General features: G+C 33.1%; 1 protein-coding gene across 3 annotated transcripts in view; it reads right to left on the bottom strand.

Annotated features, from left to right (window-relative positions):
- Window positions 1–2,883: 2,883 nt before the first annotated feature.
- Window positions 2,884–27,775, bottom strand: part of LOC133335949 (kinase D-interacting substrate of 220 kDa-like) — a 49,891-nt gene continuing 24,999 nt past the window's right edge. For 2 of the 3 annotated variants that reach the window (XM_061544244.1, XM_061544243.1), the window contains exons 2-11: window positions 18,997–19,329; window positions 16,328–18,935; window positions 16,081–16,246; window positions 15,073–15,251; window positions 14,747–14,991; window positions 14,280–14,450; window positions 13,990–14,217; window positions 11,288–11,471; window positions 3,178–3,351; window positions 2,884–3,116 (exon numbers count right to left, since the gene is read on the bottom strand). In XM_061544244.1, the coding sequence (XP_061400228.1) occupies window positions 2,917–3,116; window positions 3,178–3,351; window positions 11,288–11,471; window positions 13,990–14,217; window positions 14,280–14,450; window positions 14,747–14,991; window positions 15,073–15,251; window positions 16,081–16,246; window positions 16,328–18,935; window positions 18,997–19,305 (4,464 nt within the window). In that variant the 5' untranslated portion in view covers window positions 19,306–19,329 and the 3' untranslated portion in view covers window positions 2,884–2,916. Of the gene's footprint in view, window positions 3,117–3,177; window positions 3,352–11,287; window positions 11,472–13,269; window positions 13,300–13,989; window positions 14,218–14,279; window positions 14,451–14,746; window positions 14,992–15,072; window positions 15,252–16,080; window positions 16,247–16,327; window positions 18,936–18,996; window positions 19,330–27,775 lie in introns of all 3 variants that reach the window. The other variant, XM_061544242.1, reaches the window with a different exon arrangement.

Raw genomic sequence — 27,775 nt, 5'->3', positions numbered from 1 at the left:
TTGAAAAACAAAATATTTTAGTCACATAAGTTTCCATTCTGTTTTTTTTTTTTTGAGATACACATTTTTCACATTTATTTTGTCATTTTGATGGTTTATTTTTGTACACTTCCAGAATTTTTGGATGGATGGTGGGTGGGTGGTAAGAAACACGATTTATTTTTGTTCAATTTTTTATTTTTCTTTAAAATTTCAAATATTTTATTTTTCATATTTTCTTTATTTGGAAATTTACCTAGACCAAAAAAACACTTTTCGAACGACTTGAAGTGGCTGCAAAGAAAAATTAAACGCACACTCTCCGAAGGAATCGCTTTATAAAAATGAACTGAAATTCTTGGCTTCGCAACTTTTCAAGGTGACCTTTCGAACAGAGGAAATAAAATGTATTGCCTCTATTCGGATGAAACACTTTTATGCTTTTGAATGGGACGCCGCGAACGACAGCCAGAATAATCAACAACCACCACTCGCACCCGACGCCGTGAATAACAAAACTACGGTCCGACCCACAGCTGTTTCGATGTTGTGGCAGCTTTCCCCCAAAAAATAAAGATTTCAATTTTTTTCCTCCTCTCTACTTTCGCTCTCTCTCTCGCTTATCGGAACAACAAAAGAGGAAAATATGCCGAACATTTGGTTGCCACACACTCACACTTTGTTTTGAATGGTTTTTTGTTTTTATTTTCACATTCGTATCTGAGGGATTGTTTTGATGACGTCACAATGTCATACATATAACGCTGACTAGCTGGTTGGCTGGCAGACAATCATATGTTTTTATTTTTTCGATAAAGCCGGCAAAGTATGTTTGTAAACAAATGCCAGATTTTTGTTCTCTATACTTTGCGGAAGCTAAAATTTTTTTGGCGGATAACCATGACCGGTTTGGATACTCACGAGAGTTTTACTTTTTTCGAGAGACAATAAAGCTTTTTATATGAAAAAGCTTACAGAGTTGTATTTCATGGGGAAAAAATAGGTGTTAACAATTAAAAAATTGAAAAATCGCGTGGATTTTTTTTTTAATAATTTTTCAAGTACAAAAATAGGCGTTGCATTCTTTAAAGGTGTGTTAAGGTCTATTAAGGCGTGGATTTTTTAAAGAATGTTTTTTTAAGGTCTAAGGTAGGCGGGATTTTTTTAAAGAATATTTTTCAAGGTCTAAAGTAGGCGTGGATTTTTAAAAAATATTTTTTTCAAGGTTTTTCAAGGTCTAAAATAATCGTAGATTTTTTAAAGAATATTCTTTCGAGGATCTACCTACACAAGGCGTGGATTTTTTAAAGATTTTTTTTTTAAGGTCTATCCAAGGTGTGGATTTTTTAAAGAATTTTTTTCAAGGTCTATCCAAGGTGTGGATTTTTAAAGAATATTTTTTCAAGGATCTACAAAAGGCGTGGATTTTTTAAAGAATATTTTTGTAAGGTCCTACAAAAGGCGTGGATTTTTATTAAATATTTTTTCAAGGTCCTACACAAGGCGTGGATTTTTTAAAGAATACTTTTTCAAGGATCTACACAAGGCGTGGATTTTTTAAAGAATATCTTTTCAAGGATCTACACAAGGCGTGGATTTTTTAAAGAATATTTTTTCAAGGATCTACACATGGCGTGGATTTTTTTTAAGAATATTTTTACAAGGTCCTACAAAAGGCGTGGATTTTTTTAAGAATATTTTTTCAAGGTTTTACAAAAGGCGTGGATTTTTTAAAGAATATTTTTCAAGGTTTTACAAAAGGCGTGGATTTTTTAAAGAATATTTTTCCAAGGATTTTTTAATGAATATTTTTTTTATAATAGGTTCTTCAAAAAGCGTGGATTTTAAAAATATTTTTTCAAGGACTATAATAGGTCCTTCAAAAGGCGTGGATTTTAAATATATTTTAAAAACTCCACGCCCTGTAGGACCTTGAAAAAATTATTTTAGGAACTCCACGCCCTGTTGGACCTTGAACAAATTATTTTAGGAACTCCACGCCTCTGTAGGTCGATTAGAGGTCAAGAGCTCATATTTCTTACCCTTGCATCTTTTCCGAATTTGGTTTCCCCAGGGGTGAACTTCTACGCCATATCATTCAATTACATATTTGAATCATGTCCATCAATAGATGGCGCTGACGATGGACCATTACCATGATTGCCAAGATGCGAACAAATCATGTAAATTTTAGATTGTTTATAACTTTTGAACTATAAAAGGTATTTTTATGATATTGGTGTCACATGAAAGGTAAAAAGATCGTCTTTCTTATAATCCATAAAGACATTTAAAATATGTAAAAAAAACTCATTTATAAAATATTTTACAAATTTCTCAGGTTACTGTGTGTGTATGAATGTATAAAAAAATGTATGTATGTATTCACGCCATTGTACGGCGATATTTCGGTAGTACCAAACAACAGGTAGGTATTTTAAATTATATTTTGGACCAATAAAACATGACTTTTTAAATTTTTTTTTTTGTAATATTATACTTACACATCTATATACATTTTACAAAGTAAATACAACAATTTAATTTTTAAAATATATAATTTATTTTTTGTAGTTTCCAACTTTATTGTACGTGTGCTTTTCAATCCCAAAATATATAAGTTGTTCATTATCATTTTTAATTTTTTTTAAGAACATTCTAAAATCATTTTTTAACAAAATATATATTTTTTTAGTATAAATTCATTTGGGCACCTTTTTGTTCATAGTATTTAGAAGAATATCTATATATTTTTAATTAGTTTGAATATTGTACTATTTTGTTTTGTTTTTTTCTTTCTTTGTTTTGTATTTGGCTAAATATATTTTGTAAACGATTCTTCTACGGGAAATTTTTTTCTCTCTATAGAATATTAACTTAAAAGTATTTTATGAAATGAAAATAAATAAATATTAAAAAAGGGAAAATAAAATCGTGTCACTTGTGGACTGTAAATACTAGGGGAGCCGATTCATCTTCCTGCAGTTGTTCCAACAGGGTGCGATTTGTGGTTTGTCTTTGAATAGTTGTGGCATGTTGGGATTCGATGTCTTCATAGTCAATGGAAGAGGAACGCACCAATTTGAAATGGGAATTGCCATCGTTTTTGGTGATAACCAATGAGGCTGGGCGGGGTCCTGTGGGGGGAACATAAAAATATTATTATTGTTTTTTAGGAAATCAATCTCAAAACCTTACCTGATGGTGGTTTCACTTGTCTTTTCTTGGCACTGCCGCCACCCGCCGCAGCAATCGAGTTATCATTGGATTTCTCGGAAATATATTCCACATTCGATGAACTGGGACTGGCCCGTATTGAAACTCGTTTGTCGGTCTTAACACTGCCCTGTTGTTTAAGTATTGAATCACGTCGTGGTTGTACCGGTGATGTTGGCTGTGGTGGCATCAGACTGCCATTGATAGTCGATGATAATACCGAACTGCAACCCTGAATTTCAGTATCTGCAAAAATATATGGTTTTGTTTTGGGGTACGCAAACAAATGCACAGGTTTTTGTTGTTGTTGTAGTGGCGAAACAATGTTAAAAGAAAAGAAAAAAGAGTGATTTTGTAAAATTAGTAGGGATAACATTAAGGGGGGTGAGTGAGTTGAGGGGGAATATTTTCGGATTGGAATTAAAAAATATAGAGTAAAACAAATATTATTATAAAGAAGAAGAAATAGTAATGATAAGAATGTAATGTGAAACAAATGTATACAACAACAAAATAGAAAAAAATATAAAACAAACCACTTTGTAGAGCAACATTAAGGAGGAAAATAAATTATGAAGATATTTTGTATAGAATATTATTTGAGGTTATATTGAAAGTTAGTTTTATATCAGCAGCGAGATCACGTCATATGTGTGATTTTCAATATTTTGCAGATTTTTTTTTTTTGTTTGGACATAATAGCTTCATGCAACATAATTGATAATTGATAGAATATGGTATAGTCAATAATTTATATCCTTTAAATAAATACATTTATTTATACATAATTTTCAAAAAAATTTACAATTTCATATAAAAATTCAATATTGCAACAACGAGTTGGTTGCACAGAATATTAAAATAAGAAATGTATTTTTTAATGAATATTTTTGAAAACAAACCACAACCAAAAAATTTTTAAAGGATATTTTGTAATCAATAAGTCAGAATTTGATAAAGAATATTTTTTGAAGGATCTACAAATACGCGACTTATCATTAAGGATTCACGAAGGCGCGAAAGGATATAAAAAGACACATTGGAATTTGTTTCGGAATCAATTGCCGTATCTTTATACTTTTATGTCTTTGGTATATTTTTTTAAAGGGCTATTAGAGGCGTATATTTCTTAAAGAATATTTTTTTAAGGGCTATCAGGGGCGTGGATTTCTTAAAGAATATTGATACAGGGACCCACAAAGATTTTGAATTTTAAAAACTTATTTTTTCAGGGATCCATTAAAGAATATAAAAAGACACAGATTTTTTTGTCAAGGACATAAAAAGAAGAATTTTTTGAAGGATCTACAAGTACTTAAAGACTATTTTTCTAGGACCTACAAAGGGGTATAGGATATTTTTGTAAAGGTGTAGCTTTTTTAAAGACTATTTTTCCAGGTCCTTTAAAGACAATTTTTAAGGAACTTTAAGAGCGTACATTTGTTAAGGATTCTTTTTCAAGGACCTAAAGACGCGGAAATTATTAAATTTTTTAAAGGACGTATAAAGGTGTAGATTTTTTAAAGAATATTTATACCCTAGACAACTATGTTGTCAGGGTATTATAGCTTTGTGCGGCCCCAAGAGTTTGTAACGCCGCAAAATATTGGTCCTAGACAAACCTTTAAGTATACCGATTGTCATATCTCGACTAGCAAAGTCGATCCAGACATGTGTGTCCGTCTGTCAGTCTGTCCATTATAATTTGTAAACACGATACAGGCCACAGTAATGGACCAATCTTCACGAAATTTTGCATGTAGGAAGACCCCTAATGCTTTTGGTAAAGATCGGCTAATATTTAGGGGATGAAATGGACCAAATACTTAATTTTTGTCGGTTTTTCTGGTCGCTCCAGAGGCCACAATTATGGTCCAAACATCTCGAATTTTTACATGGAGAAAAGAAAGAAAATGAAGATTGGTCAATATTTAGCGGGTCAAATGGACCCTGACTTTTGTGTGAAAAATTACAAAATTTGTATTCTACAGCGTATATATTTACTCCTGAAGGCCATAGACCCAAGAAGTTGATAGTTGATAGGCAACAGGAGTGGCTGACCTTTAAATTGATACCAATTATATTGTCGTATGTACTCGGATGTGGGAGTTACACTCAAATATTTACAGGTGCTTACGTATTCAGATATTATTTAGTTACCCATTACCACACTATAGGGCGGAAATGTAGCGTTGATCGCTTTAAAATTTTCCATGAAGTTTTTAATTATGGTCAAGGACAAAGCCTATAATTTTCGGAGATCATCAGATTAAAATTTTGGGATGAAGTGGAGCGAAAACTTAATTTTTTGTTTTTTTTGAATCGATCTGTAGGCCACAAACCGAACAACACAAACCACGGTGAATATTTTCCAAGCTCAGAATATAGGACCACATGAAGTTAGATTTTCGTGGAAGTTGTGTAGGGTATCAGATGGTCGGCCCCGTCCGACTATACACTGCTTCGCACACTGGTTAAAAATGTTTTTTTCAAGAGCCACAGCAAGGGAAAATATTTTTTCAGGGACCAACATCGTCACATTTTTAAAGAATATTTTTTCAAAGATCTATAAAGGTGTTGATTATTTAACGATTTTTGGAAGAATATTTTTCCTTATATTTAATGAAACACCAATTCTATGCCTAATATGCTTCAGAACTAATTGAAAATTACTGAAACAAATCATTATTGCGTCATAGGGATTTTTTCAATATTAACGCATTTGACCTCCGAAAAAAGGGTATTATCAGTTCCTGATGAGCCGCTTAACCAACGGCGAAACGCGTCGCATAATGGTGGGTCCGTAGGTTCTTCTCTTGGCTTTCCTTTTCATTGCAAAACTTAGATCATCCAGCTCGACTCGAAAGAGTATAAATTATCACTTCAAATTACTTTCAAATGATCACTGCCCTTACAAGGCAAAATTAAATTAACAGAATTTTTTTCTATTAAAATGAAGATTTTTTTAAAAGAAAATTGTCTCAATTTCAAAGATTTTTTTTGCTTCAGAAAACCCATGCAGAGTGGCTTTCTTCTGTAAAACATTGTTGAACACCAGAGGAATTTTTTCTATAGAATAAATTACAGATCTGCTGTATTTTCGGCGATTTTTTCTATAGGAAAAAAATTGGCTGTTTTTACAGAATATAATTTTAGGGATATTTTTGAGGATTTTTTTGTAAAAAAAGTTTCAATAGAAAAAATTAATTTTCAGACATTTTTTTATTGAAAAAATTTCCTATGAATTGTCTGCACCAATTTTTTTTTGGGATGACATACCTTCAGTCAAATCGAAAGAGGATTTTTTTCTACAACATTTATCCTTCAAAATCGATTTCTTTGCATTTTTATTGCAACAGTGTGGTGTAGAGTATAAAAAGGGGTTTGAACCGGAATGAAAAAAAATCACCATTTCCATCTTATCTTTCAATAATCTAATTTTTTCTGGTGAGACATATACTATTTTGATTTGTACACTAAATTAATAGATAGAAAAAAAACATTTAATATATATTTTAATTTGTTAACAAAGCCAAAAAACCTTCCCCCTATTATTCAGTTAAACCGAAACCATAAAATTATTTAAATAAAAAATAATAATAAATGTTATGATTCATTATGTAAACACACAATATTAATAAAGCAAAATTACATCATTTAAAAAAAAAAGATTATTACAAAAAAATATATATACATCTATATACACAAAAAGGTAATATAAAATCGAAATAGAAGAAACCAGAAAAACGCCAAAAAAATTTGTTAATTTTTGTTTTCATTTTGCATTGCATTACAAGAATAGCATTTATTCAATTATTTTTGTTTTTATTGCTATTAACCTTATATAATATATAGTAATATATTTAAATATATATATCTTTATATTATTATCTATATAAATAATGGTTTGTTATTTATTATTATTTCTAGTTATTAGTATGCAAATATGTATTTGTCTTTCAATTGATTTTCGGGATGGGGTTAGTTAGTTTTTTTGTTCTTAATAAAAACTTGCTATAATTGGGTTTTACATGCTTTTGATTTTTTTTTCTTTTTTTGTATAGATTTTTTTCAATTTTTTTTTTTTAATATTTTTTTTTTTTTTAATTTTTTTTTCGTAATTACTAAACTAATTAAATTGTATATATTGTTGTTAAATACCTACAATAAATATGTGGTTGTTGTTGTTGTTGGTTTATTCGGGTTTGCGGGTTAGTAACAAAAATACAATACAGAGCAAAAAAGAAGAAAGCTTAAAAATTAATCCATTAAAACAGAGATATTGATGAAATTTTGACGGGAGGCGGCGGTAGTAGATATGGTTTATGGCCCATCTTTGTAGATCTGTTCCCCCAAAGTTCTTTTTTCTCGTATCATAATTCCATTATTATTTTTTTTTTCTCATTTCTTTTTTAATTCAAATATAAGAAATTTGAATTATGGTGGGTTGTTGTTCTTGTTGTATTGCATCTGTGTGTGTGTGTGTTTTTTTCAGTTTTCGTGTAAGGGAACAGAACATTAGTTTTTTGTTGTTGTGTGTGAAAGTGTGTAAAATAAAATATAACACTTTAATAAAAAAAAAACATATTTTCTCAAAGCAATTTAACAAACATTTAAACATTTTGATATCAAATAAAAGTGCAATAAAAGCCTTAAGCCACGAACAATAAAACAATGTGAACAAATTTCAGAAACATTTTTTTAAGCCTAAACTAAAATGAAGAAAACAATTTTTAATAAATAAATATAATTTTTCGATTTTTTTGTAAATACATACATATATTGTTCGAGGGGTGGTATACAGTGTAATTATGAATAATGACATTATGTGTGATTTGAAATTTATGATTTAATAAATTAATTTTTTATATAATAAGAATTCCCCTTTTTTATGAAAGCACTTTAATCAAGTTAAATCGAAAAAAAATAAATATTTGAAAATTGAAAACAAAAAATGTTTAAGTTCAATATCAAAGCCGGAGACGGTGGACTTTTGAAAATGTTATCTGTTCCGGTATATGCACTGAAACGTAGGATCTGTGGTGCTTCATTTACATTAAATAGGAAGAAATTGTATATACGAATTATATCATATAGGAGGCACATCGAAATCTGAACCGGACTTAAATTGATGTCCATAATAAAATGCCATATTATTCGTAAGAACGTGAATCATTTGGTGCACCATTTACATGAACTCGGACGAAGTTACATAGGGGAGCTATATGAAAATCTGAATCGATTTAAAACCAAACATAACACACGTCATCCCGGAATAAAATCGATGACCAAAACACAATTTTGTGCCTATCGGACATATGTAGTGTCAATGGAGCATCATTTACTTGAAATCGGATGAATTAAAATCTGAACACATTTCGACCAAATTTGACTCACATAATACTCGACTTAAACAGATGTACAAAGCAAAAATGTTGTGTCAATTGCATCATTTACATGAAATCATATTTGGGAGCTACATGAATATCTGAACTGATTTGTAGCAAAATTGGCAAACATCAATCTATACTAAATTCGGAAGACTATGGCAAATTTCGTATTAATCGGATGGAACTTTTTATAACCTCCACAATAAGGTAAAGCTTCACAATTAAATTACGGGAAATTTATCTTTGGTGATATGTCAAAACATTCGACCTCTATCGAAATTTTTCAGCAAAAATGTTCTTCATCCTCCAAAAACCCGAAATGCCAAAATTTGTTTAAATACCGACAATAGTTAAACTCCTTTTTTAGGGGGACTATGTCAAAACAACGACCAGAATCGAACATTGCCTTGGGGCGGAGAAGACATACCCAATTTTTATTGCTTTCTGGGAAGATGCACTTCTAGCTGATTGATAAAATCCGTCACCTCCCTCACAAATTGACCTTTTATGAGGGAGGTAACGTAAGGAGTGGACTACTGGATCCCATTTTAGGACTTCATATAGGGTTGGTAAAGATAATAGGTTGTGCAAGGTTTGGTTGAAATATGACATTCCATTCGCCTGATATTGGATTTACAAATATTGACCATTTTTGTCGGAGAGGTACTAGAAGGATTGGACCAATGGGTCAGATCTTCCTACTTGATCTAGGCTTGGTAAAAATAATAGGTAGTACAAAGTTTCATTAAAATCGGATAGTCCGTTTGAATGTTATTATAAAATTAATTTTTAGCACAATTTTGTCCATTTTGGGGGGAGGTACCAGAAAGAGTGGACCCATGTGTCCCATCTTCAAACATGATCGAGGCTCGGTAAAGATAATAGGTTGTGCAAAGTTTGGTTTAAATCGGGCATTCCATTAGTTTGATATTGGTATTATAAATATTGAAAATTTTGACCCTCTGTGGGGAAGGTACCAGAAGGAGTGGACCAATGGGTCCCAACTTCAAACATGATCTAGGCTTGGTAAAGATAATATATTGTACAAAGTTTCATTTAAATCGGATAGTCCGTTTGCATGTTATAATAAAATTAATTTTAGCACATTTGTAATCATTAAATAGAATTAAAACCCATTATTCAAAACTGTTTTTCCTATTCCCCATTCTTTTGAGGTTATGACAATTTTTTAATTAAAATATAAATTATTTGGTCATATGGTCAATGACAAATCAATAACACAAGAAGTGTTACCATATTGCTCTGAGATTAACCCTTGTCTAAGAAAGACTCCTTAATTGTGATTGATAGTCTTCAAAAGGTTTCAAATTAAAGATACAATTAATCATTTCTTCATTTTGGGTTTCATAATATATTTATATAGGGTCTGAAGAGCTTAAGGATAGAAAAATGTAAAACCTAATCTTTTTTAATTAGGAAATATTATTAAACTCCATAATCTAATAGTATTTTTTATAATCCCCTTTTGAAGTTATGAAAACAAATATTTCAAATGAAATATAAACTGTTTGATAATAGTTGTTCATCTAGGATATATTAAACCAATCCTTTTTTAATTATTAAATATATTTAAATAAATAGAATACAAAAGGATTCATAACTGTTTTTTCTATTCCCCTTTTTGAGGTTATGAAAACAAAAATTTCACTGGAAATATAAACCGTTGGGTAATTGTGTTTCTGTGTGGTCTTCTAGTATACCTGCATATATTTTAGTTTTACTATTTTTTTATATAACTATTTTACATTACTAAATATTATTGAAAATATAGCACGCATATATACAGTGCCTGGTTATTTTTTTGTAAATAAAATCGTTAAGTATTGAGTTTAAGAGTTTCGTTAAATTACTTGCTTTTGTGTTTTTCATTTTATTTGTGGATTAATTTTTCGTGTAGAGGTTTTACTCATTATTATTTTTTTAATATAGTAATATAAACTGTTGTTCTATATAAATAGCTATAATAAAATTGTATTTATCTGCTTCTTCTTCTACTTAAGATATGTTTGCATATTTCAGTTTACTTAAAAAAAAGAATGTTATTTAAATTTTCAGCATACAAATAAATGTTTTTTGTGTATTAGAAAAATGAAATAAATAGAATAAATTGAAATTGAAAATAATGAAAATTGAAAACTTTTATCATAACTGAAACCAACCCTTGCCCAACCAATTTAAATTCTATAATTTGGTATCATCGACCAAATGATGTGTAACATTATCAGCACCACCGCCGGCCGCACCATTTTCATTGGGTATAACCACAACAGTGGGTATGCCACTTGTTGTGATCGAGGGTGAACGCATTTGTGGCGTCATAGAACCCACAAGGACATCATCGCTAACCGAGGGATGACGACTACTTGGAGACAAGATTAAATTGTTACCAATACCACCACCACCACCACTAGGACTAGTACTATTATTTATTATGCCATTACCCAATATTTGCATGCCACCCGATAGGCTATGTAATGAATGTGAACTGGCACTGCGATTATAATCGCTGGTGGACAGTTTGTGCTGTTGCTGTTGTTGATGATGAGGATGATGATATTGTTGTTGTTGCGGTTGTTGTGTATTGGTATTGGTGGGTGTCGTTATCATATTCGGATTGTAATTGTTATTATTAATATTGTTGTTGTTGTATGGTATTAAATTGTTATTCAATTTTTGCTCATCGGATGGCGAACCGAATTCCGATGATTCTCGTATGGGTGCTAAATGCAGTTGTGCGGCTGCAGCAATCATCTCACCTGTTGGCATACCGGATGGACTGGGTCGTTCACTGCTGGCCACATCCTCAAAGGCATCTTCATTTAATGTCTGTAGGGCGCCGCAAATCATTTGCTCCTCCAAGGTGACCTGTAAATGGGGGGAAAACAATTAAATTTTTGTATTTATTTGGGAATTTCAAAGAATTTAAAAAAACTATTAAAGATAACTAATTGAACATCAATTAAAGTAATTAGAAGAGATAGAGAGAGAAAAATGTTAACAATGAATGTAAAAAAAATAATAACAACAATTGTGGCTGGTAAGTTTGATATTTTTAATTTGGGAAATACTACAAAATAATTGAAATACAATTAGGGTTTTTTAATTTAAATGAAATCCGTTTTATTTAATTTTTGGATGGGGGTCAATCTATAAATAAGTTCCCTATATTTATATCTTATGAATATTTTCCCTATGTCGAGCTAATATGGATTGTACTATGAGGTGGGCATTCAATATGCCTTATATGAGATTTATTAAAAAATGCAAAACTTTGTAGATCCTTCAAAAATATTTTTTTTTTTAAATTAACGGCTTTATCAGACCTTGAAAAAAAATAAAATACATGCCCTTGTAGGACCTTGAAAAAATATATTTTAAAAAATAATTTAAAACAATTCACGCCTTTATAGGACATTGCAATTTTTTTAACAGACGTCGCCTGTTCGAAGGAACATAGACGTGAAATTTAAGTTAAATATGTGATCTTTATCTATATGTAAAGCGACTAACATCAATCCCTAGACATGTCATTCTGCAACCGATGTTAAAATTTGTAAATTGATTTAAAGCAAACTTGACCCACGCTATTTGGTATGCTTCACTGTTTAAAATGTAATATCAATCAGGGACCCATTCATTATTTGGTGTACAATCAACATGAATAGGTAGAAATTATGTGGAAGCTATGCTATATCTAAATCTGAACCGATTTCAAGGAGACTTGCCAGAGATTAATTTATTTTAATATCAGTACGTTGTGTCAATCGGCAGCTATGGGTCTTTAACTCAGTATACAATGCAAACTATATGGACTTTGGTGCACAATTTACATAAAATCGGACAATTTACATGAGAAAATATTTGGTTAAAAAAATGTTCTTTAAAAAATCTACGCCTGTTTTGGTCCTTTAACAAATCTACGCCTGTTTTGGTCCTTTAAAAAATCTACGACTGTTTCGGTTAAAAAAAAAACATTCTTTAAAAAAAATCTACGCCTATTTTGGTCCTTGAAAAAATATTCTTTAAAAATCCACGCCTATTTTAGACCTTGAAAAGATATTCTTAAAAAACACGCCTTTTTGAGACAGTGAAAAAATGTTCTTTAAAAATCCACGCTTTAATAGACATTGAAAAAATATTCTTTAAAAATCCACGCCTTTATAGACATTGAAAAAATATTCTTTAAAAAAATTCACGCCTTTTGTAGGACCTTGAAAAAATATTCTTTAAAAAATCTTTTTTTACGCCTTGTTTTGGTATATCCTTGGAAAATATTTTTTAAAAAATTTAAATTTTAGGTCCTTGTTTTTTTACATCTACACCAGGTGTAGGCCATAGAAAAACTATTTTTATTATATTATTATTGAAAATATCCAAAATGTCCTTGCCTTTGGAAAATGCGTTGTTTGATTAAAAAAATATATTGTTTTAAAAATATGATCCGAATTATATTAAAAATACTCTATATTAATTTAAAAAAATTAAAGAGATTTGAATGGAACTAAAGGGGAGAACCAACTACAATTACTACATAAATTAAAAAATGGAAGTTATAAAACATTTATTAGGAAATAAAACAACGAATTTTAAAAAAATCAATGATAGCAACATCGATAAAAAAGGGTTGATATATTATGTGATTGGATTTCATTTTATTTTTTACCTGTAGATAATCGTATTCATGGACTTTAGACTGAATTTGGTTTGATGCAGATAAAATGTGAATGTTTTTTTTTGTTTTGGGTTGTTGTTGAAAAATAAATAAATAAAATGTTTATTTATATAAAAAATTTGATTTCACATTAACACAATGATTGATTGTGAAGATGGTGTAAGATGTATTTGTAACAAAAAAATGAAATAAAATAATTTTGTGTGAAATTGTCTATAACCTTAAAAGCTAATTGTATTGTGCTGGGATTTTTCTCTTTAAAAAAATTAGACTTTGCTGTTTACTAAAATAAATGTTTATTTGGTGGAGTAATTTGGAAATATTTCTCTATGAAACGAATCAAAGGCTAATCAGCAATATTTTTTAAATTTATTTTAAAGCAAAAATGTAGAGCTTTCCGAATTTTAGAGACCTGCTACCAACATTTTTTATTTATATAACAAAATACTGATTTAATAATAAATGAAGATATACGCCACTCCAATTCGCTTTATAAAGACCTGAGGTCTCTATACAGACCAGTTGGTTTTTTTAAGAGCTGTGGATCTCTATACAGACCAATTGTCCTTTATTAAGACCTGCGGTCTCTTTTACAGAAATACGTTTATGCTTTCTTGATTTTTTATATACCTTTCATAGAGAAATACTCGCTTATTTTTTCTAAATTTAAATTGATTTTTGTTTTCTTTAAATTATTTCCTAATAACTTACCTGTTTCTCCATGTGCGATGTGGTAGAATTTTTCCTTGAATGTGCTGGATTTGCCACTACCACCATTGAATGCGAATCATGGGTATCCTTTGAGATTGGTACACTATTGGCGGCAATTTCCGTTAACGCCGGTGTAGCCTTAAATTTACGCTGCATTTTTTCACAGTCACGCATTGTAGTGATGAGTAAACGGAATAGTTCCCAGTGACCAAAACTTAAATTGAGTTCCTAAAAATTAAAAATATATTAATTTAAATAAATTTAAAAAAAAATATTTTCCAATTATTTACCTTTTTCAAATCATTCAGTTCGCAGTACTTTAAGACGCGCCCATTTATGGCATTTTCTCTTAGGATGGGAGCTAATTTTGCTAATGCAGGTTTCAAATCTTCAATACGTTCTATTAAGCTGATGACACCCTCAACAGTGAGGTCGGAGAGTTTTGTTTGTAGAATATCATCCTGAAAGGAGAAAAAAGTCAAAATTAAAAATTAAAGCAAAGAAGAGCGGAAGTCAGGACAAATGTTTCATGAACAATATGAAATGGGATACCATTGCATATATCTGTGGAAAGACCTAAGAACCTTTATTGCGAGTAAATAAAGGACCGTACTTATAATAGAATTTAAGCTATAGAGTGTACTAAGCAAATACAAGGTCAGGATGTCTATAAAAGGTCGTTAAATTAGTAATAGGAATTGTAGGTTCCACATGATCTCTTCTCTTTTAGCTGGTTATTTGAATACTTGGAACTTACCCCAAACGATTCGACAGGTGAATTCAATAGCGGTGTCATTGGCGGTTCACTGCTGGAACTAAAGTTACGCTGGCGCAATTCCTGTACGGCCGAATATTCATTTTGCAAGAGTTGATATGGCGGATATGGTCCCATTGGCGAAGGCATATATGTGGTTGGTGTTGGTGGCATACGAACGGGATGTTGAACACTAGGACGATTTTGTAAGACCACTGAACCTTCATCCTCAATGGATTGTTGATCCTCTGTTGGATAGATATAGAGAGAAAAAGGACGAATTAATAAAATTAACAATTTGGATAATATTTTTTATCTCCGAAACCTACCCTTTAGCACCTTTCTGAGATAGGGATCTAAATTAATAGTGAAGGGTAAGAATATGCGCAAATCTGCTACCAATAAATCAGATTTATGCAATTGTAGGAAAGCATCTAATTTGCGTTCATCACGATCCAATTCGAGAAGGGGAGCAGCTTCACGTAAGCAGGCCAATTTGGGGCGGACTCTGGAGAAGAGAAAGAAGAATTATATAAATATTAAAGATCCGAGGTTTATAAAGACCATTTGGTCTGTATAGAGACAGACAGGGCTGTATAGAGACCACAGGTCTTTATAAAGACCAATTGGTCTGTATAGAGACCACAGGTCTTTAAAAAGACCTATTGGGCTGTATAGAGACCACAGGTCTTTATAAAGACCTATTGGGCTGTATCGAGACCCACAGTCTTTATAAACACCAATTGGTCTGTATAGAGACCACAGATCTTTATAAAGACCACAGATCTTTATAAAGACCAATTGGTCTGTATAAAGACCACATGTCTTTATAAAGACCAATTGGCCTGTATAGAGACCACAGGTCTTTTTAAAGACCAATTGGTCTGTATAGAGACCACAGGTCTTTATAAAGACCAATTGGTATGTATAGAGACCACAGGTCTTTATAAAGACCAATTGGTATGTATAGAGACCACAGGTCTTTATAAAGACCAATTGGTCTGTATAGAGACCACTGGTCTTTATAAAGACCTATTGGTCTGTATAGAGACCACAGGTCTTTATAAAGACCTATTGGTCTGTATAGAGACCACAGGTCTTTATAAAGACCAATTGATCTGTATAGAGACCACGGGTCTTTATAAAGACCAATTGGTATGTATAGAGACCACAGATCTTTATAAAGACCTATTGGTCTGTATAGAGACCATGAATAGGGATATGTATAGGGACCATAGGCGTATAAATAGACCAATAGGTCTTTATACTGATCATTGGCCCTTATAAAGTAAGCCTTTCTATTGTAGATCATTAAGAGACCTCATCTCGTAACTTACTTTTCATAGACCGCTTGGAGGGGAACGCTGTCATCGAATGATTCCATAAATTGATCATGATGCAGCACAATCATACTGGCTCTCAATGGCCATTGTTCAGTCAAATTAATCCAAGAACTTAGACGATACCAGCTAAAATCAATTTGGAATGCCTTGAGGAGACGAACTGAAAACAAAAAGAAAAACATATTAAATTAAATGAAAAATTAAAAAACTGTTCCCTCCCCTTCCTCTGCCGCACACTTACCCGTAATATAAATAACATTCATCAAACGTCTCATACTACGTGGATTAACATCACTAAAGTAATCATCGGTTAACATAATTCTCGACATATCCAAGACACCTTGAGGATTTTGACCCAAACGATGTAGATTCGAACCAATTGAACTGGCCACAGATTCGGAGAGCCGTAATGACTTCTTACCCGATGCAGCACCACGCCCACCTCCTAAGGGACCACGTAATTTCTCCTGACTTGACATAATTTCCGATGCATTCGATAGCCTTCTGGCCGAGACAGAATGACCCAATGTGGGTCCATCATCAGATTGTAATTCACCATAATTGCGCTTGAATAACAATGCTGTCATTTGAGCCCGTTGTACCTTACGTAATCCGGAATTTTGCAAATACACCGGCAAGTGAACCAAATTCCTTAGGAAATCATGACCACCAATACCACCCTCGGTAAAGAGACGACGACTATTTGCCTCTGCCGCCTTGGCAATAACATGTGGATCCACAGCAATCAGCATTACGAAGGGTCGATTTGGTGAAGAGAGCAATGTCTGTATGGCATTCAAAACGGAGAGGATCCGCTCGGTATCACAGGAATCTAAGGCATCCACAACACCCACTAGGCGACTTTGTTGATTGGTGAAAGCGTCGAGGCATTTAATCATATCTGTCATTAATGCCACTTCGGTGCCCAAGGCTGTAAGCGGTGCTCCTTCACTCGAACGAATGGTTCGCTTCAAATGTCGGCCCTGCGATGTGAAGAGGGCACCAACTGCTTTAGCCAATACATGCAGATTGGTACAGATAATTGTGACCAAAATGGCACAGATGACATAAATTGACATGAGGACATTGTTACTATCTACACTGGAACCATGGGCAAAGTAAGCCACAACCAAGGAAACGCCTGCAATGAGGGTTAGCAGGCCCATTTCAAAGATTACCACAATAGGAACACAACACATGCGACGCCAGCGCCAACCAGCTGTAACTTTCAGGGGTTTGGGGCGAAAAGCTCTGTAGAGACGAGTTGATAGCCAACCATAGTGGACCTCTATGGCCTCAAACAAGGAGGCTAACATATGGGCCACAGCTCCTTCACCTGTCGGCGATGCACTACTAGCCTCGGCAAAGTGAAAACGTACTGGCTTTGCTTGGCTATCCGCCTGAGCACCGGGTGGATGACAAAAGGCCACTTGGAAAATCAGTCTTAGACGTCCAATACGTTTCTGTATGCCATGATCGATCGAGTAGGCCCAGTACATATCCATTTGGTAGTTGCAATAGCGGATAATGGCAAGCAGCAGATATGTAAAGGCCAGGAAAATGGCACCCGCCACAGGTCCCCAGGTAAATGACCAGGTGCACAGGCCGACAATGGTGCCGAGGATAAGGGCCAGATGGAAAATAACTAGGAATAGCAGACCAGCTGTTCTTATCGGAGGTTCAGCCCATTGACGGGCAAAATTTGTCATTTCTTCTCTTAACTTGGTGAGCAGGAACGATTTGCCGCTGCCCCATTTGGCATAGAGACCCACGGTAATGGGTGTGGTGAGAGTGGGTTCACTTAGAACATCAGCCAAGGCCGAGGAGTATAGCTCATAGCCCAACATGCCTTCAGAATCTTCGTTCGTGTTCAAACGTCGTGAACCAAATACTTGACCCAATATTGTCTTCTGATGGGCTGTATCAATGGCATAGGGTGTCTCTCCCGACTTATTGGCCCGATATAGCAATTGACTGTTCTTCGGGTTCCTCAGCAAAGCCTCAACAATTGCCTTGGACCTGGCACGCATTGCTATGTGCAAACATGTATCACCACGTTTATCGCTAGCACCCACTTTAGCCTTACGATCTAATAACATTTGTACTATTTCCAAGTTGCGATTGCGTACCGCCCTCAACAGAGCCGTGTCGCCATCTTTGGTCGCAGCTTCGAGATCAGGATTTGTGTGCAGGAGGATTTTGACAATCTGATTGTGACCCTTCTCTACGGCGGTATAAATGGCGGTTTTACGATCTTTACCCTGGATATCGACATCAGCATGTTTCTTGAGTAGAGCTTCGACAACACTGCGATGTCCACCCTTAACGGCGTGTATAAGGGGTGTATCGCCTGCACGATCTTGTATATTGATATAGGCACCGGCAGCAATTAAAGCCGCAGCAATTTCCTGATAACCTTCTCTGGCGGCAATAGCCAATGCGGTCATGCCATCTTTATCCAAGGCATTAACATTAGGTTTCTTTTCCAAAACGGAGGTAACACAATCGGTGTGGCCACCAGAGGCCGCCACCAACAACGGTGTCCATGAATACATACCAGCTGTATCAACATTAGCACCAGCTTTCAAGAGGGTATCGACAATTTCTACATTGCCTTTGCGACAGGCCCACACGAGGGCAGTGGTGCCATATTTATCGCCCACATTTACCTTGGCACCGCGGGTTACTAACATTTCTACAATATCCTTAAAGCCACGGCCAGCGGCCCACAGCAATGGTCCCAAATGGTAATTACCATGGACATTGACATCGGCACCTTTCTCCAAGAAGAATCGAACCAATTCGGTGTGGCCACGATAGGCAGCCCACATCAATGAAGTCCAGCCTCCCTGAAAGAAGGAAATACAAATTAGAATGGAATTGAAATAGAAAATTGAAAATCTTCCTTACCATCTCACGATGTTCCAAATCGGCTCCATGATCTAACAACAACTGAGCAATCTCAAAATGCCCCGCCTTTGAGGCACACAACAGTGCCGTCCAATTGTCATTATCCTCGGCCTGAACATCAGCGCCCCGGGCCAATAGCTCACGCACAAAAGCCGTTAGACCTCGTGTCGATACAATCATCAACAATGTGGCACCATTTTCATCACGATCATCTACCGTCAGATGGCGACTATCTAAGATGGAACGCAAACCGGATATATCATTGGCGTCCACATATTGCAGAAGTGCTCGATGTCCCAGCGAACCCATAGAATCTCCAAACCGATTTAGGTTCTAAAGTTTTGAGAGAAAAACGAAAAGAGAAAAATAACGATAACGATTAGTAAGGTGATAAAGAGAAAGTGGGAGAGATAAAAACAAAAAAGGGGATTCATGCAGTTCCATCAAATCAATTTATAATAAAGCTGAAACACAAGCATATCCTGTAGCTAGTGTTAATATTTCCATTTAAAACAACAACAACATATTTTTTTATGATTTACAACAACATGAAAAAAACAAGTCAAACTGTGTAATATTATAAATATTTAGTATAGAAATTGTTGATAACTATAAGTCGTAGAAAAAATTGACTTCATGATAGAAGTCTGATCTAAAAAGCTTGCTGGGATATAATAAATATTAATTATATTATATATAAAAATATTAATAAATATTAAATATTAATAATATAAGTATGTATATATACAAATATAAAATACAAAAAAAAAACAGTAAAGTCGAACGGGGCCGACTATATATACCCTTCACCACTTTGGGTATATACAACAAATGAATCCTAAGTGTCGTCGCATTTTTGAAGGACCAGTAAAATGAAATTGGATCCATAAACATGTCATTCTGCAGCGTATACTAAATTTTTCATTTGCTCATATATAGAGTTGCTTCTTACCATTTACTTAACATCGGACGAAAATATATATAAACGCTATATCGAAATCTATATCTGAACCGATTTTCACGAAAATAAGCACACATCATTCTAGACTTAATTCAGTACGCTATGCCGAATTTCGTGCAATTCGAATCGTATATAGAGACTTTGGTGCACCATTTACATAAAATCTCACGAAAATATATATGGGAGCTCTATCTAAATATGAACCGATTTTCACGAAAATTAGAACACATCATTATACAATCAAGTCAGTACGCTATGCCGAGTTTCGTGTAAATCGAAAGATATATAGAGACTTTGGTGCATCATTTAAATTAAATCGGCCTAAATTATATATGGGAGCTATATCTAAATATGAACCGATTTTCACGAAAATTAGAACACATAATTATACACCCAAGTCAGTACGCTATGCCGAATTTCGTGCAAATCGAAAGATATATAGAGACTTTGGTGCACCATTTACATTAAATCGGCCGAAATTATATATGGGAGCTATATCTAAATCAGAACCGATTTCCACAAAACATAGCACACATCATTCTAGACATAATTCAGTACGCTATGCCGAATTTCGTGCAAATCGAAAGATATATGTAGGGACTTTGGTGCATCATTTACTTAAAATCGGACGAATATATATATATGGGACCTATATCTAATATCTGCACCGATTTCCTCCAATTTCAATAAGGTTCGTCCTTGGGCCAAATAAATTAGCTGTGCCAAATTTCATCCAATTCGAATCAAAGATGCGACCTGTACTTTGTTTACAATTTAACATCAACAGACGGACGGACATGCATAAATCGATTCAGAAAGTGATTCTATGCATATTCTTAAAAGGAACCACAGGTCTATCTCGATTGCTTTTGCCTTTCACAAACATATGCACAAAGACATAATACCCTGTGTCACAGTGTGGTGAAGGATGGACGTGAAAATAAAAACGATTTTAACTAGCGAAGACACAAACCGAAGTATACACGACTATACAGTATAACAGTTATATTGATCGGTATAACACAGTAGTGTGAAGTTAAAAACGAATTATAACAATGGAATTTAGTAAATTTATTTTGTGAATCCTATCATGCTAAATCAGGGAGGGAAGGTACCATTGGAAAGCGCACAGGGAGTACTTTACGAAAAAATTATACCCAGATTATTTCATATCGGAAATTTTGAAAAAAATATTTTTTTCAAGAAGTTATCAACGAATGCCACTGTGCAAAATCTGGGAGGGATAGGTCCATATGGAAGGTATCATTGCAAAACCCACAGGGAGTACTCTGAGAAAAAATTATACTCAGATCATTTCATATATTTTTTAATTTTTTTTTTTCAAGAAGTTATCAACGAATACCACTGTGCAAAATCTGGGAGGGATAGGTCCATATGGAAGGTATCATTGCAAAACCCACAGGGAGTACTCTAAGAAAAAATTATACCCAGATTATTTCATATCGGAAATTTTGAAAAAAAATAATTTCATTGGATCATTGGAAAGCCCACAGGGAGTACTCGAAGAAAAAATTATACTCAGATCATTTCATATATGAATTTTTTTGAAATAATATTTTAATAAATCCACGCCTATTATAGCCTTTGGAAAAAACATTTGTATATTATATAAATATTTATTATCTTTATAAATATTTTATTTTTATACCCTACACAACTATGTTGTCAGGGTATCATAGATTTGTGCAGCCTCAAGAGTTTGTAACGCCGCGAAATATTGGTCCTAGACCCACCTTTAAGTATACCGATCATCATATCTCGACTAGCTGATTCGATCTAGACATGTGTGTCCGTCCGTCTGTTCGTTTGTTCATTATAATTTGTAAACACGATACAGTCCACAGTTATCGACCAATCCTTACGAAATTTGGCATGTAGGAAGGGTTCGGCCCAATGAAGACCCCCATTTTTTTAGGTAAAGATCGTATAATAGTTAGGGGATGAAAATTACCAAATACTTAATTTTTGTCGATTTTTCTACATGGAGAAGGGGATTGGGCCAAAGAATAAGCATGCCTGTTTTGATAAAGATCGGTCAATATTTAGCGGGTCAAATGGACCCTGACTATTGTGAAAATTACAAAATTTGTATTCTATAGGAAATATATTTACTCCAGAAGGATATAGACCCGAGAAGTTGATAGTATATCCAAGAGGAGTGGTTGACCTTTAAATTGATACCAATTATATTGTCGTATGTACTCGGAGGTGAGAGGTACGCTTAAATATTTACAGGTGCTTACGTATGTGTGTGTGTTTTTTTTTTGAGTCAATCTATAGGCCAACATCATAACCCACGGAGAGGAGAATCTGGACAAGTACAGCCCTCGTCTACTGAATATTAAAATTATTTGTTGACAAGTCGGTCAAGAGGGTAAAAATATTGCGAAATATTGCCCAACTTCTGAATATAGAATCATAGAAAGTTAGATTTTCCTGGAAGTTGTGTAGATTATCATATGGTCGGTCCCGACCAGTTTTCACCCACAATGAATTTAAATATTTAGATAAATATTTTCATATTTCTTTCTATCACACAAGAACAAAAAAGCAAAACTAAATCCCTTTCATTATCCCAGTACAAATGGTGTGTTCATTTTCTTTCAAAAAAAAAAAAAAAAAAAAAAAAATTCCAAAACTTTTTGCTAAAAGACGAAAACATGTCTGCTTTAAAAGTTTAGAGAATGACTAATTAAAAAAATATGAACAAAATTGAAACATAAATTGTCTACGAATAATTAATACCTTATAAGACCTTAGCAACCTGTACAAGAAATTTGAAATGCGTGCACATTTCTAACACGTGAAATATATGTTTTGAATATTTTCGCCATTAAAAATAGAAAAAAAGATATCGCACATGTTTTTTGTTTTGATAGTAATGGGTCAATTTCTAGTCGAGCCCCCCAATTAATATTACAAAACAAACAATCGCCCAAAAAAAATATGCTTACTAATTGCCAGCCATGAGTATCATAGATGATGGAGTAGACAAACGACTAAAATAACTGTAAACTTGAAATATTTCTGTAAACAACAAAAAAGACACATTCGAAAAATGTGTAAACAAATTAAATGACATCGAGATGTATGTATATATTATGCATGACATGTGTTCGGACAAGCAAGGGTAAGTATTTGGATCTACTGCCTCTTGACTGCTGGGTAGGTAGGTAGACATGATGATTGATAATGGAAAAAAGTGTTGTGTTTTCTTTTAATTTTATCTTATCAGAAGAAATATATATAACGTTGCAATAGCTGTTGCTCTTCGAGTACCACACTCGTATGGGGGGTTTTAACCGAACTAAGCCATCACTGTAGTGTGGCATGGCTACTGTTAATTCTCACACCCCAACAAACAACAATAGTGGTAGTAATAGGGGGGCAAAATAAAACAACAACAATAACAAAAAAATAGTTGTTTTCAAAACACCTACTAACTGTCATTGTCATATTTCTCTGAAATGAATGTCACAGCATCCCTACTACTCATGGTTATCTACCGTGTGTGTGTGTTTGTGTGTATATACAACATCACATCTCTTTCCGTTTTTATGACACTGCATAATGACACAGACGACAGCGGAATATGCCAAACAAATATAAGAGGAATTAGTCATATAAATTATTTGTTATCTTAGTTTTATTTTAAGCGAAATTTAATTCAAATTATTTATTATTTTATTTTATTGTTGTGATATTTATTTAGTAAATGTTGGGATATTTTTGTTCTGTTGACATAAAGTACTTTGTTGTTGTTACTACTGTTTTCATTTATTATTTTTTTCTGCAAATGGTATTTAGTGAGATGCAGACTGAATTTTTGGAATTCCTTGACATATTTGGAATTCCTAATGATCTCATTTAATGTTTGGAGCGAAATCTCGATTTCGGACTTTTTATCGTTAATATTATGAAAAGGTATATAGGTATATGTGTACCCCCTTGACCGATATCATCAAATGAGCAACACATATGCCTTGGCCAGATTCCTTTCTTCGTGTAACATTTCGTGAAAATTGGTCCATAAGGTTAACCTGTAATTTGTGTATAGTCAAGGAGATCCAAAATCACAAAAAATCGACCGGCAGGGCTATGCCCAACAATCAGGTTAGAAAATTGGCCTAGGAGGACCTTGATGTAAAGAGGTCACAAAATGCCAAAAAAAAAAAAAAAAAAAAAAAACGCGCATTTCCTTATTCTATTTGTAAACTATAGACATTCGTGCCTAGGGCGGATCTTATATGGGCGCTATAATGAAAAATCGATTGACATTTTTGTTTCTTGGTGGAAGAATTTGTAGCCACCCAAGGATACCGTAATATATGAAATTAGAGGCAACTTACTTGGAAGATGTGTCGGAAATCCGCATTTGGTGGGTTATATGGGGGCTGGCTATATCAAACCGTAGGAAAATCAGACACCCAAGAAGAACATCAAATATCAAATTATAGATATTTCGGTTGAAAATAGTACCCAAAATCAGTATGGCAAAATATCGACATTTATGGTAGTGTGATACCATTATATGGGGACTCCCCGAAAAGGTGGTCCAATATCCAATATGGTTTAAAAACTTGCCAAAAATTCTCAAAGTACTAAATAAAGGTGTATACTGTTATGTGGCAGCTTCCCCAAAAACTTGAGCCAATATCGTTTTTAGTAGGGATATTCTCTACCCAATGAATCAAAAGTAAAATTTATAGCCAATTCTATTGAAAAAGGGACCCAAATTTCCCTTATATATGAAAATTACCGTTATATGAGGGCTATCCGATATCTAATGATAATCTAAAATACCAAATTAGAGTCAATTCGTTTGCAATTGAGATTTGGTATCCAATGAAAATCTGCAATACCGAATTTTAGCTAATTTGATTGAAAGATGTACCCAAACTCCCCAATATATAGATATATAGATCATTTTTGGAAGGGAAATTTGGTATCCAAAGAGAATCGAAAATTCCAAATTACAGCTAATTTGGTTTATAAACATTTCCAAAATCGTCAAAATGACGATTGGTTGAAAAAACATAGTAAAAATACTCAAAATCCCGAAATTTTCGAGGTACCGTTATATAGCGGACTATGCAAAAAAAAAAAAAAAAAAAAAAAATGGGAAAAATATTGATGATTTCTGGTAGGATGATTTCGTACCCGATGAGAACCCAAAATATCGAATTAGAGCCAATATGGTTAAACAAACTTCCTAAAATCCCGACAAATTGGGAAATACCGGTATATAGGGTACTACCTCAAATATAAAAAATGTTGGTAGGAAAAGTTGAAACCCAATGGTAACTCAGAATTCTCAATTACAACCAATTCGATTGAAAAACCAGTGAGCGGAGCTGCCGACCATATGTTACCCTACGGAACTCTAACTTTCTGCGAATTTGTATTTTTATAGTTACACACTCTTTACCGAACATCACAACACAACCCATGGTGAGGGAAAACTGGACAACTAATTAGAAGGGCTGTACTGAATACTAGTAATATTTGTTGGCCTCTAGTCGGTCAAGAGGGCGCAAATATCGCGAAATATTGCCCAAGCTCAGAATGTAGAACCACAGAAAGTATGTTTTTTGTGGAAGTTGTCTAGGGTATCATATAGTCGGCCCCGTCCGACTATACTGCTCCGCTTACAGGTTTTTTATATATTTTTTTCCAATTTAAGGATTTCCAATTAATTTTTTAATTTTTTATTAAATTATTTTTAAATTTCTTGCACAAAATTCTAATACACATAGAATATGATAATCAGTAGTTACAAGTATCTACGCGTGACGGCAATATCTGATGATCCACACCTATAATACCAAAAATAATCCCTCTTGAATATTAAAAAAATCACATAATCTATAAAAAAACCAAAAACAAAAAATCTCTACACTTCCTCATGCAACTTAAATAAATAATTGAAATTAAAAATAGAAAATTTGACAAAAAAAAATCAAAACTTATTATATAAAAATAAACTTTGCATTTTCAAGTGGGTGTATAGAGCGCGCAAGCACCCACATTATCGCCATTTTAGGGGAATTTTTAGGAAATCATGGCCGATTAAAATTTGTTTATGGATGGTGGGTGATCTTTGATGTCAATTGCAATTTGCCACTTAATATATCAAATGCAAAACAAATAATAAAAACAATAATAATAATTTACAATCGATGGAGTTTTGTTTGTTTTTTCAATATGATGACAGATACTGTCTACTGGACTTCTTATCACTCATTTTGACATTTGACGTCTTAGTATTTTTCTATATTCACAAATTTGTGAAGAGTGGAAATTTTTTGTTAGACATACAAATTGCTTTGGTCTTCTCAATAAATTATTGGATATTAATTTTTTTCTGTGAAAACAAAAAGAAAATCCTTTTTTTAATGTCTTCCTCATAACAACAATGTTGGCTAGTAATATGGCCTACAACAACAGCAACGGGAATATTGTCATGTCATGCCTAAAAATTATTTGAATTTAAGTCATTTCAATTTTCAAAATTGACTTGACGTGTTAAGAAATTACTTTTAATGTTTGTTAATGCCACTGTTTTGTGTTTCAATTTCATTTTTCTTCGAAATTAAGTGTCATTTTGGTGTCACCGCGAAAATAATCAAAGCTTCGGTATTTATCAAATGATTAAAAGGGTGTTTCATAGGTAGCCCATCACTGTTAATGCCAATATTTATTCGCGTTATTCAAAATATTCCACATTGTTAGGTGGCATTAAATTCTACTATAAATTGTGTACGACGCATAATTTATTAATAAGATTTTTTTTTGAAAAAGTGAACTATCGAAAGACATTTGTAGGGATATAATTTTTTACCAAATAAATACGAGGTTGGTAAAAAAATCAAAAAAATAATTTTTAATTTTTTTTTCTAAAATATTTTTTTTTATTCAAAATTTTTTTCAAAATAAAATTATAAATTATAAAAGTGTTCAATAATAAGTTTTTTAACATAAAATATAAAAAAAGATTTTAAAATGAGTAATTAATAAGTCCCATTTTCCATATTTATATTCGCATGATATTATGAAATATATTTTCAGGCAATGTTGACCATTTTGTGGGGAAGCTACCAAAAGGAGTGGTCCAATATTTTCCACCTTCGAACTATGTTTAAGTTTGAAAGTAGAATTGCGACGTACACAATTTTTATTAAAGCAGACTTCATCTTCGAACTTCAAAATATTATGTCTGAAAAAATTTCTGCAGTGACTAGCCGAAGTTTTTTTCTATGGAACCCGGTGTAAATTTTGTTAAAAGAAAAAAAAAAAAATCATTACAACCCGATGTTAATTTATTTTCTATAGAAAAAACTATCAGTCCCCTTGGTCCAATGCTTTCTCCTATAAAAAAAATCCATTAAGACCCTTGGTCAATTTTCTTCATATAAAAAAAATTCGTTAGGGCCCTTGGGGACCATATTTTCCGTATTGAAAAACATTCATCGGGAACCTTGTGTTAATTTTGTCTGTATAGGAAAACATTAATCAAGACCCTTGGGTCATTTTTTTTCTGTATAAAAATAAATCGTTAGGAACCAAAGTCCATTTATTTCCAAATAAAGAAAAATCGTACTGCCCTTTGGGCCAATTTTTTCCCATAGAAAAAAAAAATTGTCAGTGCCCTTGGTCCATAGAAAAAAAAAATTGATCAGGACCCTTGGTAAATTTTTCAGTAAAAGAAAACAATCGACATTTTTTCCGTATAAAAAAAAATAAATTCCTCATGAACCCTGGGCCATTTTTTCCAAATAACAAAGAATCGTATATGAA

This window comes from Musca vetustissima, unplaced genomic scaffold (genome assembly GCF_032173495.1).
Source record: "Musca vetustissima isolate MV318-11 ecotype Yass unplaced genomic scaffold, APGP_CSIRO_Mvet_v1 utg58325, whole genome shotgun sequence".
Taxonomy (NCBI): Eukaryota; Metazoa; Arthropoda; class Insecta; order Diptera; family Muscidae; genus Musca; species Musca vetustissima.
This window is presented reverse-complemented; position numbering and strand designations above follow the sequence as displayed.